General features: G+C 38.4%; 2 protein-coding genes across 7 annotated transcripts in view; one reads left to right on the top strand and one right to left on the bottom strand.

Moving 5' to 3' along the window:
• tmod1 (tropomodulin 1) overlaps nucleotides 1-21663 on the top strand; it is an 81131-nt gene that overhangs the window by 57817 nt on the left and 1651 nt on the right. The window contains exons 6-9 of one of the 2 annotated variants that reach the window (XM_069926306.1): nucleotides 8657-8764; nucleotides 10820-10963; nucleotides 11238-11382; nucleotides 13597-13661. In XM_069926306.1, coding sequence (XP_069782407.1) covers nucleotides 8657-8764; nucleotides 10820-10963; nucleotides 11238-11382; nucleotides 13597-13661 — 462 coding nt within the window. The remainder of the gene's footprint in view (nucleotides 1-8656; nucleotides 8765-10819; nucleotides 10964-11237; nucleotides 11383-13596; nucleotides 13662-21663) is intronic. The other variant, XM_069926297.1, reaches the window with a different exon arrangement.
• Nucleotides 17942-21663, bottom strand: part of LOC138758006 (thiosulfate sulfurtransferase/rhodanese-like domain-containing protein 2) — a 59586-nt gene continuing 55864 nt past the window's right edge. For all 5 annotated transcript variants that reach the window (XM_069926264.1, XM_069926276.1, XM_069926265.1 and 2 more), the window contains one exon: nucleotides 17942-18204. In XM_069926264.1, the coding sequence (XP_069782365.1) occupies nucleotides 18064-18204 (141 nt within the window). In that variant the 3' untranslated portion in view covers nucleotides 17942-18063. The remainder of the gene's footprint in view (nucleotides 18205-21663) is intronic.

The raw sequence follows: 21663 nt of genomic DNA, 5'->3' as shown, positions 1-21663 counted from the left end.
TCGGTATTGATAAGAATTCTTTATTTCTTTATTATTAAATTCGATCTTTGGTAAAATGTATGTTTGGTAGAGATATGATTTTACCTAAAATGATTAAATTTGAGACTTCTCTTATGAAGTTACCAGAGAAGGGTTATATTTCATTTATGTATCAAATATTACAGGATGGTATGGATAAAAAGGGTTCGGATAGATCTAAAATTAAATAGGAAGTGGATATTGGTTTTACTTTTTCTGAAGAGGATTGGTTAGATATTTGTAATGATAGTGTAACTAGATTGATAAATGCACATTATGCAATGATTAATTACAATTTTTTACATCAATTATATTTGACACCTGAAAAATTAAAAAAAATATGGTTTTAATGAATCAGATTTGTGCTTTAGATGTGGTGATACGGTTGGAACTTTTTTCATGCTGTTTGGTTATGTATACATATACAATCTTTTTGGAAGAAAATTCAATCGTTTTTAGAATATCTGTATAAGATTAAAATAGTTTTAGATCCAACAGTATTTTTATTGGGTAGTTTGCAACCTCTGAAAGGCTTGGGATTAGATAAGTTTCAGCTTGCTTTTGTATATTTAGCTTTATCCGTAGCGAAAAAATGTATTGCTAGTACATGGAAAGATACAAATATGATTGATATTAATAAATGGCATAATGAGATGAAATATTGTTTAATAATGGAAAAAATTATGTATGTTTTGCATGATAATTATAATATTTAAATTAATAAGTGGCTGTTATACTCAGAATATTTACATTTCAATTTATATTGATTAGATTTTAATATGTATATTTAACTTTTTTTAAATATTCTTTCTTTTTTCTTTTTTATGGCTCTCCTTAGGAGAGTTGGCTGAAGAGGGGGGTTCTTTTCTTTTCTTTTTTTTCTATATATTAAAAAATGTTCATGTTTAATTGCTGCATATGTCATATTATTTGTTTTTTGAATGAATAAATAAAGTTTAAAAAAAAAGTATGGGAGTGAGGCACAGAATTGAAATGTTTGGTCACTGGGAGATCCCTGTCACTTGATGTATATTCAGAGAATGTGCTCAGCAAAGTGATCTCTCAGTCTGTGCCCAGTCTCTCCAATGTAGAGTGGATGAGGGAGTTATGGAGGTAGTAGTCCCTACAGAAGGCAGAGAGAGGAGAGGGGAGGATGTGTTTAGTGGTGGGATCATGTAAGTGGCGGAAATTACGGAGCATAATGTGTTGTGTGTAGATGCTGGTGATGTGGTAAGTTGCCTATTTTTTTTTCCTTTGCTTATGAAGTATATTGTGGTCATATTATGTATCCTTTGAATAGTAAAGTTAAATCTATATTAATGTTTGCACTTCTTGTCTTATTTTTATTTCTTTTGTCCTGATCAGTTGATTTCATGTTGGACAATGCAACAAACTTCCCACTTTATCCTCATGGTCTTAGTGTTTATAATGTCCTGAAAGGACATTAGGTGCAGATTAGAACTTCTATTATCTTGCCCCAACAACACCACTAAACTCTGCCTCAAAGGCAAGATTATCCATGAATTGTTGCTAATCTAAAAGTGTTAACTTTCATACTTCAGTAAATTGGTTAAATCAGGCCTCTGTGTTTTCTCATAGGGGTCAGGCACCAATGGAGATTTGTGGATGATGGATAAGAGAATTTTCCAGTTGCTTGAGATAAACTAATGGTGTGGCATGCCAATTTTAAACTTCTGTATTTTTTACATATTTATTTTCCACAATTATTTTTGACAGATGCGTGAGGCTGCTGGTTGCTTGAAACCTGAATAACAGGAATTTTACTGTACTGTCTATTATTTGATATAATTTGAACTTTTGATAGATGGTACTGTGGTGTGGGATGGTGACACAGCGAGTAGAGCTGTTGGCTTTCAGTTTCAGTCCGTTTCAGGTTCAATCCTGAACTCAATACTCCATATTGGTGTGTGGGCTTCCTCTGTCTGCTTCAGTTTCCTTCCATATACCAGGTTGGTAGCTTAATTGGTCACTATAAATTGCACCTGTAATGAGGGTGACTAGTGGTAGAACCTGAAGGGGTTGCTAGGGAGAATAAAATTGGATTAATGTAGGATTATTGCAGCTGGGTGCTTATTTGTGTGAATTTGATGGCCTATTTCCGTAATGTATAACTCTCAGGGAGAAAATAATTTATGTACCTTTTGGGCTGTTGTTTCCACTGCTACATACAACCCTTTTGATCTTCTTTCCAGATTAAGGGTTTTTTTTTTTACCTAAAATGTTCTGGTTAAAGAACTAACAGATGAACAAATAAGGGGAAGATAGAAAGAGTCAATGAGTCTCAACTGAAACACTGACTATTCATAGGTGCTCTCTGACCCATTGAATTCCCTCAATTTCTAATTGTTTGCTCAAGATTCCCGTATCTAATCTAAACCCACCCACTAAACTTGATCGCCAGCAAAGAAACTGTAAAGAATCAAATATTGGTTCTCAACCATTGGATAGAAAACTCCCAGAGCACCCCTGCCTAAGTAATTAAATTATGATAATAGTCCATGAATGGGGCCCATATTTTGTCAAATTCAACCTTGATCTCTTTAACATTAGATCTAATTTTCTCCAAAGTCAAGCAAGACATAACATCCTGTTACCATTGCATACGAGTTGGTATTACTCTGTCTTAGCAAAATTGCTTGTCTGGCCATCAATGAAGTTAAAGCTACTATACTTTTTTGTGTTGAATTCTCTTCTAGAGAATAACTAAATAAAGCAATAAAAGGGGACGGTTCTAATTTAATCCTAAGAATCTGTGATAAAGAGTCTTTTTTTTCTTTTGTTCTTATTTTTGTTTTTTCTACAACTAGAAGAGATTGATGTATATCTCAATATTAGAATATGAGGTGAAATTCTCTTAAGGATATTTCACTTTTATTGAGAATTATAAGATATTTTATAAATTGATATGATTCATATCTTGTATTGCATTATATAAAAGCTATATTATTAATATCTACATGTAATAATTCTCTCTATCAAATTAATAAAAACATTTTAAAAGGAAAAAAAGATTCATGTATCTGCAGATCTTGTATTTATGTTGCAAATAAGTTGGGTTTTAAACATTTGTATTATTTAATGGTAAACACCAATTTCTTGTCATTTTATCTTGGCATATTCCAGGACTAGTTAAATTTCTAAGTTCAAAAGGCAATGGGTTCAATTGGAAGAATTCCAGTTCATCTAAGATTACATAATGTACAAGCTGCCTGAAAATATAGAGCCATGATCGAAGTTGAGAAAGGTGGTGGTGAGATAATGCTGAGTGAAGTACATGTTGATGTGGAAGCTTCCTTCAGTTTTTCAAATCATTGCAGGCAGCATGCAAGGTGGATATTAGGAGAACTTCAGAGTCAACATTGGGAAGAGATTGAAGCTACAGTTAGAGATGTTTTAGTAGCTGCCAGTGGATAAGTAATTTTGAAATTGGGCAAGGACAAAGAATATGATTACATACTGTAGTTATTAAAGGTTTTCTTTTCCAACATAATTCCCACAAAATGAGTGAGTTATTTGGTACCACCTTACTTTCAATTAAAGGCAGAGAAGAGATGTGTAAAGCTAGAGTATATAGATTTAAGTTAGTGGGGAAAGATTTAAAAGGGGCAACTTTTTCCACACAGAGGGTAGTGGATTTTGGAACAACCTGCAGAGGAAATGGTAAAGGTAATGTGGTGGAACCACTGTTAACTGTTTGTATGTGTATGGTTGACCCGCCCCTTGTTGATAGTACCTGTGGCTCCTCCCCCTTGATTCCCCTAATAAAGATGGCAACGCCATAACTCCTGGCCCCAGAACAAGTTCGGATCGCGGGTCAGCAACGAGATGTTACTTTAGTTTATGGTAATAAAAGCCTATCGGTCAGGTAGTTTCTAGTCTTTGGAGTTATTGAAAGCTCATCAATTTAATTACCATAATCTTTTTGGAATGGACAAGTTGCTGAGACCAGAGAGGCTGAAAATCGACCTGCGATCACTGGAAGCCTCTGACAGGTTTGAACTCTGGCTACGCTTTTTCAACATGTTTCTGCTGGCCTCCACCACGATCATCAAATCCGACGCAGATAAGCTGCACTTACTGTTCTCACGGGCCGGGCACTGAGTTTACCCGATGGTCAGAGACTGCGAGACATTCACTGAAGCAGTGGACATTCTGAAAGGCCAGTACCTGGCCCAGGTGCATTGAGTCTATGCCAGGCACGTCCTAGCCACGTGTAAGAAGCAACCTGGGCCTGTGGCTGCGCTGCTGCATCAGCAGAAGAGTACACTGATCGGATCACATTTGCTAGTGACTGCTAGAATGATGAGCTGAAGCTGCAGAAAGCAATCGAACAAAGCAAAATTCTGGAAGTAGACCTCCGCAATGAGGTCTCTTTTTTGACTGATAATGTGGCTGCCGCCTTGGGAACATGGGTGATGCCATCTTGGATCACACGTCCTGACCTGACTATGGCCGTCCCCACTGGCAAGCACCCAAAGTGCTACTTCTGCGGCCAGCAAAGGCACCCAAGGAAGCGCTGCCCAGTGGTCTGTTTCGGCTGCAGGAAGAAAGGGCACTACGCGAAGGTATGCAAATCCCAAGCAACCTTCTAACCCAAGCAGCGGCCTGTGTGGACAGTGGGGGCCACCGTCGTCTTGGATGATGCCACTTTCGATGAACAACAACAGTGTCACGTGCGTGCCATGGGGGTTGCCATCTTGGATGCCACTATCTGACCAGATCATTAGCCAGTATAATGGATCAGACAGTGACGCTACTCTGGCTTCAGTCATGCTCGACCAAAGCAGCCCTCATCAGCTTGCCAGGTCATGAATAGACATCGAGGTAAATGGATGCAAGACAAGCTGCCTGTTCAATAGCGGGAGCACAGAGAGCTTCATCCACCCTGCCACGAAGCAGCGTTACTCCCTTGCAGTGAGACAAGTGAGTTAGTGACCCCATGGCCTCTAAGTCCCACTCGACAGAGATCTGCAGCAGCTGCATAGTGACGCTGACCGTGTGTGGCGCAGAGTATAAAAATTTTAAACTCCTTGTGATGCCACAGCTCTGCTCGCCTGTACTACTTTCAGTGCCTCCTTAAGAGTGTCACTATGGAATATGACAGGCCCCATTCCCCCCTCACAGTCTGCAACCAACAGTTTTTAAACCCTCCCGCCCTCCCATCAGAATGTGCCCAACCAGCAAGTCGGGATCTGCTCACTGTACGTGACCTACAGGATCTCCACCTTCCAGACCAACCCCCCCCACCCCTCCCACCACCCCCCCCCGCCCTCCATCTCTGTTTGCTGACCTCACCCTCATCTATAAGGCCATCACCACCAAGGGCAGGCTATATAGTGCTGGGGACTGAGCCTTTATCAAATCAGAGGTGAGACGGCTCCTGAATGAGAGGATCATCAAACCCAGTAGAGCTCGGGTAGTGGTGTTTCAGAGCAGGGAAAAACACCGAATGGTTGTTGACTACAATCAGACCATTAACAGGTTTACGCAACTGGACCCCCTCACTCACATAGTCAACACTGTAAACCAAATCGCCCAATATCCGATATTTTCCACCATTGACTTAAAGGTGGCATAGCACCAGCTCCCTATCCACCCAGAGGTCTGCCAGTACACTGTGTTCAAGGTGGATGGCCACTTCTACCACTTTCTGAGGGTCCCCTTTGGGGTCACCAATGGAGTCTCCATCTTCTGAAGGAGATGAACCAAATAGTGGTCAAGCACAGGCCACTGGTCACATTCCCCTACCTCGACACGATCTGCAGGACCAACCTCTGGAAATACTTCCAGACAGCCAAAAGCCTGAACCTCACCTACAACAAAGATAAATGTGTATTCATGAGTGCACATCACTCATGGCTATACTGCATCGTAAAGAAAGGAGCTATTGGCCCCAATCCTAATTGTGTGCGCCCATCTGTTGGAACTCCCAATTCCCCACAGCCTCAAGGCCCTGAAAAGGTGCCTGGGGTTTTTCCCCTATTATGCCCATTGGGTCCCCAACTATGCGGATAAGGCCCACCCCCTCATAAAAGCCACCTCATTTCCCCTGTCGGCAAAGGCCCGTGAAGCCTTCAGCCACATCAAAAGTGATATTGCCAAGGCTGCTATGCACACTGTCGACAAATCCATCCCATTCCAGGTGAAGACTGGTGCGTCCAACTTGCCCTGGCCACCACACTTAACCGGGTGGCAGACCTGTAGCATTTTTATCTCACATCCTCCAAGGCCCTGAAATTAAAGGCATTGAGAAGGAGGCCCATTGAGAAGGAGGCCCAGGCCATCGTTGAGGCAGTATGGAACTGGAGGCGCTATCTTGCCAGCAAATAATTTTCCCTGCTGACTGACCAATGTGCAGTCGCTTTCATGTTCAATAACAAGCAGAGGGGAAAAATCAAGAACAGCAAGATTTTGAGGTGGAGAATTGAACTTTCCACCTACAACTATGAGATCTTGTACTGACCCGGAAAACTCAACAAGACTGTCCCGATGAACTTTGCGCATATGCACGGATAGACTGTTTACAAGCCCTCCACACTGATCTCTCCCACCCTGGGGTCACCAGGTTCTTCCATTTCATCAAAGCTCGCAATCTCCCCTATTCAGTTCAGGATGATGACCAAAAACTGCCAGGTCTGTGTAGAGAGCAAACCCCACTTCTCCAAGCCATACAGGTTGCACCTGATTAAGGCCACCCATCCCTTTGAGTGCCTGAACATGGATTTCAAGGGCCCCCTTCTCTCTTCGAACCTCAATGTGTATTTCCTCAACATCACAGATGAGTACTCACCTCATGTTTCCTGTTTGCCATTCCCTGACTGGACATGACCTCTGCCACCATCATTAAAGCCTTGAACAACCTCTTCACTCTGTTCAGATACCCCTGCTTTATTCATACCGACCGGGGGTCCTCTTTCATGAGTGATGAGCTGCGTCAATATCTGCTGGCCAGAGGTATCACCACAAGCAAAACCACCAGCTACAACCTACGAGGGAACAGCCAGGTGGAAAGGGAGAACACCACCATCTGGAAGGCTGTCCTCCTAGTCCTGAGGTCAAAAAGCCTGTCTGTCTCCCACTGGCAAGAGGTCCTCCCCGAAGCACTCCACACAATTAGATCCCTCCTATGCACTGCAACCAATGCCACCCCTCATGAAAGGTTGTTTTCCTTCCCCAGGAAGTCTGGGTCAGGGACCACGCTGCCATCCTGGTTGATGTTCTCAGGGCCAGTCCTGCTCCAGAAGTATGTGAGAAGCCATAAGTCCAACCCACTGGTCAAGAGGGTCCATCTCCTCCATGTCAACCCCCAATACGCTCATGTGGCGTACCCAGATGGGCATGAGGACACTGTGTCCATTTGGGAACTGGTGTGCACGGGAGACCCCAGGAGTCCGGCCAACCAACCAGTACATCTACTCCGCATGAACACCCATCACATATCATGTTACCCTGCCCCAGCCCCGCCCCAACTGTCTCAGTTCAGTTGCCAGAAACCCCACTCACTGACAACGACCAGAACATCCAGGAGTTAACAGCCGAGCCACAGCCCACACTACGATGTCCACATTGGTGGACAAGACCTCCGGACAGACTGAATTTGTGATGGACATGGAACCCACTTCACCCCACTGGGTGTCTGTTAAGAGAGCGGGGTGAATGTGGTGGAACCACTGTTAATACTGTTTGTATGTGTATGGCTGGCCCGCCCCTTACTGATTGTACCTGTGGCTCCTTCCCCTTGATTCCCCTAATAAAGGCGGCAATGCCAAAACCCCTCCCCCAGAACAAGCTTGAGTCTCGGGTCAACAACATGAGACGTGCCTTCAGTTTATGGTAATAAAAGCCTTTCAGTCAAGTAACTTCTATTCTTTGGAGTTATTGATAGCTCATCAAGTAAGTAAAACTACAATGTTTAAAAGAACTACTTAGGGGGATTTGATCTGAATGCAGACAATGGGACTAACAACTTGGTCAGCATGGACGAGTGGGCTGAAGGACCTCTTTCTGTGTAATATAACTGTAAGGCTTGTTGGAGGAAGAAATAAACTCACCACGCCAGAGGCTACAGGCATCTCAAGAATGAGATAGGAATAATGTGTTGTGGTCACGGTCATAGAGGATAAGATTTGTTAATTTAATTAGGTTCTATGGTAACTTGCAAGGTTTAAAAATTGGAGAATGGGTTAACAAAAATCTGACAACACATTCTTTGGATTTCAGAGAGGAGCAAAAACTTTAAGAACACAGCTCTGTAATGATCTTCATTAGCTAAAGTTGTCCTACTTTGCATTATTTACTATCAATTTCTGGTGGGGTGGTTGTGAAGGTGGGCTGGGGAGGGGGCGTGGGGTTGATGGACTCATCTGGAGGCTCGTAGATATACATATATATGAGGGAAAAAAGTAAACTGAATATACTGTGAGTTGGGTTACAAAGGACATCAAATTGATTAAAGAGGCCTGAAGATCTATAACTTCTGGCTAATAATCCAGAAAAATGGGTGGTAAATATTTGGAACAACTGAATGGATAAGATTTAAAGTGCAAAACAAATCAAGCTTTAAATATATATTTTTTTTACCATATTTGTAATTATCTTGTGTAAATTTTGTTCCTAGAACATTCCCCTTGCCACACTGAAAGCATATGCAGAAGCTTTGAAGGACAATATACATGTAAAGAAATTCAGCATGGTAGGAACCCGAAGTAATGATCCCGTTGCTATTGTAAGTATAATTAATAATGAAAGATTAAAGAATGATTATGCTTTACTGAAAAGGTACATGTAGAAAATAGTTTATTTTTCATAATAAGAGCAAATAAAGAGTAAATAATTCAAAACTAAGTTGGTGCAGAGCACAAAAAACTTAATGTACGTAACTGCAAATGAATTAAGAGATAGACAGGAAGAAAGAAGACAGAAGGCTACTACATATTGGAAACTTGAGAATGCCTGGAACATTTGTATTATTATTTAATACATGTAAATGAATCATTTCTAGCTATTCTTTATCTACATCTATCCAGCCATCCTTTTTCATGATTTAAAATTATGTGCCCAGATTTATATTGACCACTGAAATACCAACAGAGAATGCCAGATCTAGTCAGGTGGTATAAAAGTTGGTTGATTGATAAAAAGCCGCAGTGTTTTTGCCCTTATTATTTGTAGCCACTTGCCTGAGTCACTGATGATATATTCCAAGATCTACTGATTTCTCAGATTGTTCTGCAAAGAATTTCCTGTGTTTTAATAATTCAATATCAACATTTTTATAAGGTTGCTATTTAACCAAAATATTATGAAAATAAAATAAATCAAAATGGAATGGGAGCTCAATAACTTTGAAAGATACGGTTCAATAACTTTGGCCTTTTAGTGTCAAAACATTGCATCTGTGTTTGGTTCTCTCTCTCTGATAATTTGGCATATTGTAATATATTAATGTTTGTGTGACATTTAAAGTGCCACATTTGCAAAAGTTTGTTGTTTTCCTGAATGGTCCATTTTCTCACACAAATTTTAAAAATTGCTGTCTCAAGCTTGGATTCATTTCTTCTCGATCAGCGAAGCACCTCAAACTCTCCTCTTACCCTCAATCAAATACAGGAGTGTGGAAGCAGGAAGAGAAAGGTCACATGGTGACTCCAGGAATGTATCAAATCTGAACTGACATCTTTATACAAGACTTGGGTCAACAGGCAGCGCTATTGTGTAACAACAATAAAGAGAGCTCTGCCAGGCAGCCATTGTAACCACTTCACATCCATTTTGCTTTAAGGTATTCTGCATCACCTACTTGAAATAGGACACCCAATCTCCACATATTATAAGTGGTATTTCTAAGTTTTTGGACTGTCATTTTGATTTAGAACCCTATTTTGGATTATCTATTTCCTGCGTTGACCCCTTTCCTCCAGATCTCTTTTTACCAAATAGCCATTTTTTTACCAATTTGTTTTTTTTTTACTAAATAGACTTTATTTCTAGAAGTACTCAAAATAGAATAGAATAAAATAAACATAATCTTTACTCTGGAGCTGTGTGTCTGATCCTACTTCCTTCCCAGTTTTTAACTATCTTCCTTATTGTATAAAGCTATGGAGAAAATTAACAAAGCCTAATGGTCTGTGTTCAGAATTGATTCCTATCAATCCTGCCAAATCTCAGGAAGACTAACATTGCAATTGGGGAGGATTATAATGAAGGGGCAAAGGATTGTTAAGAGAATATTAAGACAGAGTAGTCATGAGAAAGAGAAAAATCAAAGAATGTAAGATGTGAAGTGGTGAAAGAGAACGATGCAGAGTGTTACAGATATGTTAGAGGACAAAAAAGTGAGAAGTGTTACAGGAAATCAATCTGAATTCCTTTCTAAGCAAGATACTTTTCGGATTCCCTCCAATGACTTTATTGGTGAATGGTTCTTTCCATACAAAGTAATAATAAGCAGAATTTTATGGAATTATATTATAATTTTGCAGGCTGCACACTAAAAATTGTTTGTTTGATGTTATTACAAGAATAAAAACATGCCCAAAAAATTACAGGAATACATTGAATCCTGGATCCTGGAATTCCACTGAATTGACAGATTTATTCCAGAATTAATGTTATGTAGAACAGTTTGATTGAGCAGGTATTTGCAATCAGTTCTGGTCATGCAAATGAACTATTGGTATTTAAGACAGATTGTGTTCAGTGTATGGTATTCAACAATATTATCAATGATGTTTGATGGCTTTATATATGCTTTACTATTTCTCAACTCTTTCTCAAGTCTTTTGCAGAAATGCTGAAAGTTAACAAAACATTGAAGAGTTTGAATGTGGAGTCCAATTTTATCACTGGTAATGGAATCCTGGCTCTAGTGAAAGCCCTCCAATACAACAACTCATTGGTTGAACTTAAAATTGACAATCAGGTAAGATACGTTCTGTTTTGGTTTAAAATATACATATATATAAACTAATTTCAATTGTATATTTCCTTAGTGTTTAAAAGAAGGTTTTTCTAAGGTGAGGTTCTTTTCCTGGACTAGTCCCAAATTAAACAGTTGGCTATGTACAAGGACAATGGAATTGTGATATCTGTCAATGCTTCTGTTCCTTTAAAGTGCTCAGGGTCATTTAGTTATGTCAGGATTCTCATATAAATGCAGTTTATTGAAGTATACGATGTATCCTTTGTATTTACAGTGCCAGCAGTTGGGTAATAAAGTAGAAATGGAAATCGCAAATATGTTGGAGCAAAATCCAGCCCTTCTGAAATTCGGCTATAATTTCACGCAGCAAGGTCCAAGGCTTCGAGCATCCAATGCTGTAATGAGCAACAATGATCTTGGTAAGAAGGCTTCCTTTGTTGTCACTATGTTGCTGTTAGAAGAGTTCAGAAGCTAAAATGTTTAATTTTAGTTTTCAGCTTTTAATTAATTTTAGTATTTGGGGTAATATAAAATAATTTGTATTTGCCATTTCTAAAGCAGAGTATTGAAACAGATGTAATATTTAATGTAATCAGATTAATGTTGTTTTGGGCCGACATATTTTTTGATCTCATTGTGGAGATTCAGGGTCTCATTTTAAATTGCCTGATTAACATTGTTGTTCCAATTCTTACAGATGGCAGAGAACATTTTGATTTTTTTAACAAATAAAATCCAACTGCCATACAATTTCTATTTAAAAAAAATCTTGTTTAATATGTTTTTTACACTTGTTTGAGCTCTGCATTCAAGCCCAAATTCCCCTCCTGGTGGATTTCCACTTCCAAATGTGCCATTCTTAGTCTTACTGAGCAGAGAGGTTATTTTACATAACAAATAAAAATGGAGTTCATTCTAAGATGCAATCTTATATCTGATTTCAGATTTATTGTCAGAGTACATACATGACATCACATACAACCCTAAGATTCCTTTTTTCCTGCAGGCCAGGTAGAATTACTATTAAGTGGTAGTGCAAAAAACAAACGGTCCACAGCATAAACATGTAAAAGAGCTGTAAACAGATAACAAATGTAAACAAACTGACTGCAATACAGAGAGAACAAAGAAAATCAATTAAGTTCACAAGAGTCCTTAAATGAGTCTCTGATTGAGTTTGTCATTGAGGAGTCTTATGGTGGAGGGATAACAGCTGTTTCTGAACTTGGTGGTGTGAGTCTTGTGGCACCTACACCTCTTTCCTGATGGTTACAGCAAGAACAGAGTTTGTGCTGGGTGGCAGCAGCATTTCCTATAGATGTACTCGGTAGTCGGGAGGGATTTGCTTGTGATGTCCAGGGCTGTGTCCACTAACTTTTGGAGGGCTTTATGCTCAGGCGTATTGGTGTTCCCTTACCAGACTGAGATGCAGCCAGTCAACACACTTTCCACCACACCTATGTAGAAATTTGCCAGGGTTTCTGGTGTCGTACCAAACCTCCACATTCTCTGTATTATTGCTAAAGAGCAACACTGATGTAAAGAAGTAGTACATCTAGCAAGTCCTCGAAACAGATGTAATAAAAAACATGGAAAAGCTTTATAAATATGAGACACTTGCAGTGACCTAACGATGAAAATGTAACATAGAGGAGGGAAATGATTGCAAACCAAGTTGGGCAAGATGGAGAAGAACAGAGCACAGCTGATCAGATAGATGGAGAAGAACAGAGCACAGCTGATCAGATAGATGGAGAAGAACAGAGCACAGCTGATCAGATAGATGGAGAAGAACAGAGCACAGCTGATCAGATAGATGGAGAAGAACAGAGCACAGCTGATCAGATAGATGGAGAAGAACAGAGCACAGCTGATCAGATAGATGGAGAAGAACAGAGCACAGCTGATCAGATAGATTTGATTGAATGTTTACAGGTTTAAGAAACTGAAGTGAGGTGGGTGGATAATTTCACTGAACAGAATCAATTTACCAGAAGGTTGTAGTGAAAATTAACTGACTGATCAGTGCTACAAAATCAGAGCAATTTACCACTAATTCACATGACAATGATATTCCACTAGTTAATTATTGGGGTGGAACATGCTCAGAATGTACTCATGAAGAAATGTATACATCTCTGCTGATTGAGACTATGTATAAATCTAAGCACTTTCAATGGGTTGAGTTATCCAACCATTCAAAGCTGGATTTAATTCATGGAAAAAAGTAAATTGGCTTAGTAGCAAAATATAATTTTTAAAAAAGCATTTAAGACCTCCATGTTTGAATTTAGCAGAATCTGAAGATCCCCGCTAGTCCAATATATTAACATCCACTATATGTGGTAGTTCCAAAAGTTGTGGAAAAAAAATCTTAATGGGTTTGTAAGAAATTGCTGACATTTTAAGTCTGGCAGCATCTGTAGAGAGTGAAATAGAGGGGATTTTTCTACTTGTCATCAGAACTTTTGCAGATACTGCTTGATTGCCAAATTTTCCAGCATTTTCTGTTTTTTTTAAAAAAATTTCTTATTTCCTGCGTCAGAGGATGTTTTGCCTTCTTAATGAATTGCTTAGATTCCCAGCAGCATCTTGTTTTGCAGGAGTTCTTAACAATCCAATTTTTGTTTCAGCTCGCATTAACAGAGCAGATGGTTCCTGGCCTAGATTCTCAGCTTTGGAACTGGAGGACATATAAGTATATAGTATTTTTTTGGTCATAGCCTCCCTAATTGAATTGGCAGTGCTTTACACTGCCCTTTTGCTGGACTACACCAACTTTCCCTTCTCTGAGTGCAGATTTATTCCCTTCCTTTTTCCTCCACTGCTTTTTCCTGCTTTTCTTGCTGACACAATTCTTTTTTCTGATTAATAATTTTGGATATTTTTTTATAAAAAAGATTGATTGCATTAATGAGCAATTCTGTGTCTGCTGCAGTGATATTTCTTCCTTTATAATACCCTTTTCTCAGCTGAGAGTTTAAAAATATATATTTTTGTATGTTAAAGAACTGAAAAATGCCACTTGGAAGCAGTTTCTCACCTACGGCATGTAAAGTCAAAGAATGTTGCCATAACCTCCATTCAGAATTACCACCACCTTTCCTTAATTATGTTGTTTGTAAGCCTTATTTTAAAATGAGCAGTGCTATTTTCTGAATAATTATCTGCTTTTAAAGGGCACATTATTTAATTTCTGAGATAATTTCTGGAGTTAGCTTCTGTGATTGATTAACATTGAAAAGTCTCGATCTGAGAGACTGAGATTAGTGAAGTTTCATTGAATTGGGCTGCGCACGCACACACACACACACACACACACACACACACACACACACACACACACACACACACACACACACACACACACACACACACAGACAGACACACAGACAGACACACACACAATCACACACCACGCACACACACACACACCTCCCAGTAAAATACATTATTTGCTGGCAAGGGCTCTCAAAAAGTTCATACTGTGATAGAACATCTTGAGCATATAATACTCTGCACTTAATGATTTTTCAAATTGAATTTACTTTATTTTCTGCATTTTAAGATGATATTTCTCCATCCATTTTCTAATATCATTTTAAGTTTTAGTGGAATGGTTATGTTGAAAAAGATTTATGAAAAATCACCACAACCAACTCTGAAAACCTCATTACAAAACCAGACTCAAATCTAATTATTTTGTTTAACTTTTAATAATTTTCCTAATGTTTGGAATAGAAAGAATCCCTATTCATTGGGGAATGAGAATCCAATCTTTCAGCTTCTCATCATAAATCCCTTAATTGGGAAGCAATAAATTAACAGTTCAATGTGTTCTGAGTCACAGAGACTTAGTAGCAACAGAATGATCTTAGAGTATTCCATGTCACACAAACAAATAAGGCCAGTGGAGATACCGCTGCTATAGAAAATATTTTGAAATGCAAGAAACTCTCAGTCTCATACAAAAATCAATTGATTTCAACTGTAGCTTAATTATGATACATTTTGGATACGGTTTGATTCTTCAAAATTTCAATATGAAATGTCAAAACTATGCCAAGCCTGCATGAAATATGCAGATGTAATAGAGCACCATTTATTTCTTATTAATTTAAATTTTGGTGATCAGGCGCTATATTTTAGGAATGAATGCAGAAAAGATTTAGAGTGCTTGGAAGATACAGTACAGAACAAAGTTGTTTTACCACTGTGCTTCTGCAAGCTCTTTGAATGAGCCATCCAGAGAGCCCCATTAATAAACTTATTTACTGTATCTTTGTGAATTACTCCTTTGCAGAAGAAGTAATTGAGAAGGGTTTCACCATGCAGTGCAGGTATTGCATTCTAGATCATAAATTGCTGACATTATCCTTATTTGCTCCAGATTCTTTCCTGGGGAATGTTAAATCTATGACTTGTAGTTTTGAAAAAAATCTTCATTATACCAAAGATCAGGCAGCATCTATGAAGTGGCCAAAATTGAGTTAACAATGGGGGTTGATGACTTTTCATCAAAACTGATGGCTCTGTCCTAAACTGGAAATATTGACTTACTGAGATTATTGCTGTGTTAAAGATTAGTTACTCCTTAAAATGGTGTTGCAGTTCATTGGAACATTGTAAGAGCCCTAAGGTTGGAGTGGAGAATTAAACAGACAGGCAGCTTGAGGGTCAGGGTCACCCTTGTTGATGGAATAAAAGTTTTCTGCAAAGCAGTTATCAGGTCAACATTGATGTACCCTAATGCAGAAGGGTTCACATTGTGAGTAAATTAAATTGGAAGAATGAAGTGAATCAATGGTTTTCCTGGATAGACTGGTTGGTTGCATGGTAGGAAGAAGAGAAGTAAAAGGGCAGGTATTTCACCTCCTGCAATTGGCATGGGCAGAGAGCCTGAGAAGGTGAATGAGTACTCGTGGAGGCAGAAGAGTGAACTGGAGGGATAGGGACAAAATGGTTGCTGGAATGCTGAAAGGGAAGTGGAAGAAAGGATGTGCCTGATGGGTCAATATTGTTGAAGGTGGTAGAAATTACTAAGGTTGATCCATTGAATATGAAGGCTGCTGGATGAAAGGTGATAACAATCTTGTTCTTGCTCTGTGAGAGAGGAAAGGTGAGAATAGGAATGAGGGAAATAGTGCAGACATGGTTAAGACCTCTACCATCTTTGATGAAGGGGAAGTCTTTCCTGCCAGAGGCTCAAGGATGGGTCAGAAAGTTTGTGGATGACATGAAGGTTGGAGGAGTTGTGGATGGAGCTGAAGATCGTCAGAGGTTACAAGAGGATATAGACAGAATGCAGAATTGGGCAGAAAAGTGGCAGATGGATTTCAATCCAGATGAATGTGATGTGATGCATTTTGGAAAGACAAACGAGAAGGCTGAGTACAGGGTTAATGGTTGGTTACTTAAGAGTGTGGATGAATAGAGGGACCTGGGGGTTCAAATCCATACATCCCTCAAGGGCACCGCAAAAGTTTAGGATAATTAAGAAGGCGCATGGGATGTTGCGATTCATTAATGGGGGATTGAATTCAAGAGTTGGGAGGTCATGTTGCAACTCTACAAATCTCTGGTAACACCACACTTAGAGTATTGTGTTCTGATCACCTCATTATAGGAAGGATATGGAAGCTATGGAGAGAGTGCAAAGGAGATTTACCAGGATATTTTCTGGATTAGAAAACAAGTCTTATGAGGCAAGGTTAACAGAGCTGGGACTTTTCTCTTTGGAGCATATAAGGATGAGAGGAATAGCAAACAACAAAGGACATATGCACAAAGTTAAGGAGAGATATCACGGTTAACTGTTTTTTGTGGGGGCCTGGAATCCCTTTACCAGGGATGGTGGTGGAGGCTGAAACATTGGGGGCATTTCAGAGACTCTTAGACACATGGATCAAATAAAAATAGAGGGTTATGGGGTAGGGAGGTTTTAGTACTTTTTTAAAAAGAAATATGTAGCTCAGCACAACATTGAGGGCTAAAGGGCCTGAACTGGTTGAGGCAGGTACTATTGCATGGATAGGATGGGTTTAGAGCCATAGAGTCAAATCCAGGCAGTTGGGACCAGTGTGAGTAGGATATTCTAGTAAATCTGTCCTGCAGCCTCTTCGAGTCTTCAACATAATGAAATATGGTGCCAGGAATTGGTCACTGTACTTTCACCTGTACACAGGTTAAATATTTGAATTCACAAGATGTTCAGAAAGCTTCAAGATGGAGATTTAATACTATGCTATTACAAAAACCAGAATTTATTAGTTTTTTAAAACAGCAAATTGAAATTTTTATTGGTATTAACTGTAATTCTGTTTCTAGTCATTTTGTTTTATGGGATGCAATGAAAGCTTTTTTGTGAGGCCAAATGATCAGTTATGCCTCTAAAGTAAAGGAGAGAATTAAAGAGATTGAAGACTTAAAGGAAAAGATAACTGCTACTGAAAAAGAATTTCAAAAACATGCTACCGAAACGCAAAAGAATCAGTTAACTAATTTAAAATTTAAATATAACGAATTACAAACATATCGGTTTGAATGTTTAATGAATCGAACTAAGCATAAGTTTTATGAATGGGGTGAGAAAGCTCAAAGTTTTGTCATGGCAATTAAAAAAGGAACAATTATCTAGGATTATACCAGCGATTAGAAAGAAATCAGGTATTACTTTTAATCAAAAGGAGATTAATGAGGAATTTTGTAATTTCTATAAATAATTGTATAGTTCGGAATGTAAAGATGTAACTGGAGACGCAATAGATTCTTTCTTGGAAAATATTAACTTGCCACAATTGAATCAAGAAGATAGACAAGAGTAAGATAAACCTTTTACAGAAGATGAAATAGAAAGGGCAATAAGAGACATGCCAAATGGAAAGGCACCTGGTGAAGATGGGTTTTCTATAGAGTTTTATAAAGTTTTTTATGCTGATGTATCAGTTTAAAATTTGTAATCAAACAATTCACATGTAGTTAAAGATCATATTCCAGATTTTATTTAAGGTTACTTATATACATTTTGGTTTGACCATGTATACATAATCCCTTCACTTCAGGCCTTCATAATGTTTAGCTTCACAGGTGTTTGAGAGTACTCAGGTATGTTTACTTGCTTCATTGGTGCAGGTATATAGGTTTGCTTCTAAGCTTTTGATCATCTTTGGAGTCTGTAGTTGCCATTTTTCAACATGAGCATCAGAGTTGTGCCAATGAAAGGAAAAGAAGCCACGATGAGGCTGAAAAACAAGAATAAAACAGTAAGAGATATCACCCAAACTGTAGGATTAATAAAACCAATAACTTGGATCGACATTAAGAAGAAAGAGGGTACTGGAGAGCTCAGTAATCACAAAGGGACTGGTATTCCAAGGAAGACTTCCACTGTTGATGACGGAAGAATTCTCATCATAATAAAGAAAAATCCCCAAACATATGACTGACAGAGAAGAAACATTCTTTCAGGATACACAAAAAACTTCATGAACAGAAATACAGAGGCTACACTGCAAGGTGCCTACCATGGCAAATGTGCTGTGCTTTGTATCATGGGCAGTTCATATAAGCTTCTACATTTTTCTCTTGCCATCACTGATAAAGGATAATCTTGGGTCTCATCTGTCCACGACATTTTCCCAAAATTCTGCAGGCTCTCTTAAGTACTTCTTGGCAAACTGTTATTTGGCCATCCTTTGTGGCTAATTGGTGGTTTTCACCTTGCAGTGTAGACATGAAGTCTTACGGACCGTAGTCATCGACACAACTACACCTGCTTCCTGAAGAGTGTTTCTGATCTTGTCAAACATACGTTTGGGGATTTTTCTTCATTGTGATGAGAATTCTTCTGTCATCAGCAGTGGAGATCTCCCTTGGACTATCAGTCCCTTTACCATTACTGAGCTCACCAGTACATTCTTTCATCTTAATGATGTTCCAAACTGTTGATTTTGGTCATCTAAAGTTTGGGTGATGTCTCTTACCATATTATTCTTGTTTTTCAGCCTCATAATGGCTTCTTTGACTTTCATTGGAACAACTCTAGTCCTCAGGTTGAAAAATGGCAACTACAGACTCCAAAAGCATAGAAGCAAGCCTAGCTCTCATACCTGCACCAGTGAAGCAATTAAACATACCTGAATACTCACAAACATCTGTGAAGCCAAATGTCTCAAATATTATGGTCCCGTGAAATAAGGAGACTATATATAAAAAGTGTCATAACTTTTACATGGTCAAACCAAAATGTATATAAATAACCTTGAATAATATCTGAAACGTGCACTTTAATTATACATTGTTTGATTAAAAATTTAAAACTGTAGAGCACAGGGGCAAATTTTAAAAAAAGTGTTTGTCTCAAACATTATGTATATGCCATTGTAACATCATCCTTTTAACTTGCCTTGCCACCTTTGTGTGTGTCTACAGCTACGCATCCCCACCACCAGCTCTTGAAATTACACAACCTAATTTATGTTGCTTCCATTGTTCTTTCCAAGATGCATGATCTCATACACATCCACCCTATATTGCTTTATCAAATAATTCAGAATTAGTTGTACAAAACTTGTTTTTAATTTTATCCAAATTTCAATTTGTAAGCTTCATGTGTACTGTTTTATTCATTGCCAAATCCTCTCCAGCTTTTTCCTTACAAATTTCTCAGCAAACAACAGCACATTTGCACCTTCAACCCCAGGTCTTGCTTGTGTACTTTGTATACTGGCAACCTTCTTAAGCACCTCATCTTTACTTATTTTTATCCTATCCAATTTCTCTACACTTCCTCCTTTTACTCAAATGATAACAGTGCTGAGAGCCATTTCTTCAAACTGACATTGTTTTTCATAAACCAGATAATGTTGAGGAGAGATGAACAGATGTGTTTAAAATTGAGTTTTGATCACTGTTAATGAAAATTTGTTGATGAGAATAGTCTCCAAGTCACCTAACAATGGCTATAATGTTGGCACAATGTCGATCAAGAAATAAAGTCGGGAGAGTCTAAAGCGAGTTTTATTTTCTTTTGTATTCCGAAAAAGCATTTGATTAGGCTCTATGTAAAAAATAATCCACAAGATAAGATCACATGTTTTTGAGCACGTTGGTTAACTGGCATGTTGAGATTAATGGGTCTATTTCAAATTAGCAAACTGCAACAAATGAAGTGCCAGAGGGTTCAATGTAGAGAAAATGAACTACAATATTTCAATTTATGTTAATTACTTATTTTTGAAACCAAGCGCCGTTTATTCCTGACAAATGGTCTGGCCAAAAACATTGGTTATCCTTTACTTCGTGACGGGCTGAGTTTCTCTAGCACATTTGTGTATTGCACTTCACCCCAGCATCTACATAGTTTCTTTTTTAATTTCATATGTACTCTACTAAGTTTGTTGACTTTAGAAAGATAGGTGGGGAATGTATATTGTGAAGCAGGTTTTGAGTGGTGACAAATTAAGTTAGCTTCCAAAGAATAGAAAAGCAGAATATTAACGGATTGTGAGGTTAATGAATGCTTGTGTTGTGAGTGATGTGGATGTCTTCATATGTGAGACACAGTTCTGATGCCGAGACATCAACTAATTAAGAAGGCAAATGAAATACTGACCTTTTTTGCAATAAGGGTGGAGTACCAAAGCTTTGCTATGCTTACACAGAACTTTGGTGAGCAAAGAAGTTCGATGTACTACCTTTCAGATTCATATTGCCATTCAACATAGGAGGCCATTTGAACCACTATATTTACTCAGACCTATTCTAAGTTATCCATTCTTCCACTTGTCTATTTTTCACACACATCCATCAACACCTAGTGTAGAAGGATAGTCAGAAGTTAATTGTCTATTGTAAATTCTTAACAACCAGTACATCTTTAGGATGTGGAAGGAAACGAGCCCACCCAGTCAGAGGAAGAATATAAAACTCCACACAGACAGCACTGTGAATGGGAGCTAGGTTGCTGGAGCTGTGAGCCAGGAGTGCTAATCGGAGTACCACAATACCATTCATAATTGTTCTTATGGAAACACAAGATTGTGAAGCCCAGATCTATGTTCTTGATTTTTAAAAAAATCAAATAATTCACATTAGTTATTTGTTCAGGGAATTTATTCTCTATTGATTATGTGCAGACAAAAATAGTTTAATTTGGTAGATGGGTTGTGCTAAAAAACTGATGTTTAGGATACAAGGTGAAGAAGCATTAAATGGAAAAACTGTGAAAGATTGTTGAGTTTTAAAATTAGAAAGTGATAAAATTAGCATACATCTCTATCTTACATGAATATGTTAATGAGCACTACAATTTTCAGCAAAGTTTTGAAGCTTTTATTTTCCACTCACATGCCATTTTAAGTAATTCCTATCTCTATATTAAAATTAGTAAGGTATTACTTAAAATGGCATGTGAGTGGAAATAAAAAGTTGAGAACCACTGCTCTGGACCTAATTGTTACTGAAATATTTTGCTTGAGAAAATTTGCCATTGGCCCATTTCTTTTAGCATTATGAAACCGTGCACATCATGAATCAATTAGGTACGGTTAAAACAGTGGTTTTCAAACTTTTTCTTTCCATTCGCATACCACTTTAAGCAATCCCTTACTAATCACAGAGCACCTAAGGCATAGGGAATACTTAAAGTGGTATGCAAGTGGAAAGAAAAAGTTTGAAAACCACTGGTTTATGATATAAAT

This window comes from Narcine bancroftii, chromosome 1 (assembly GCF_036971445.1).
Source record: "Narcine bancroftii isolate sNarBan1 chromosome 1, sNarBan1.hap1, whole genome shotgun sequence".
Classification (NCBI taxonomy): Eukaryota; Metazoa; Chordata; class Chondrichthyes; order Torpediniformes; family Narcinidae; genus Narcine; species Narcine bancroftii.
Note: the sequence above shows the minus strand (reverse complement) of the source record. Positions and strands in the feature narration are given on the sequence as shown.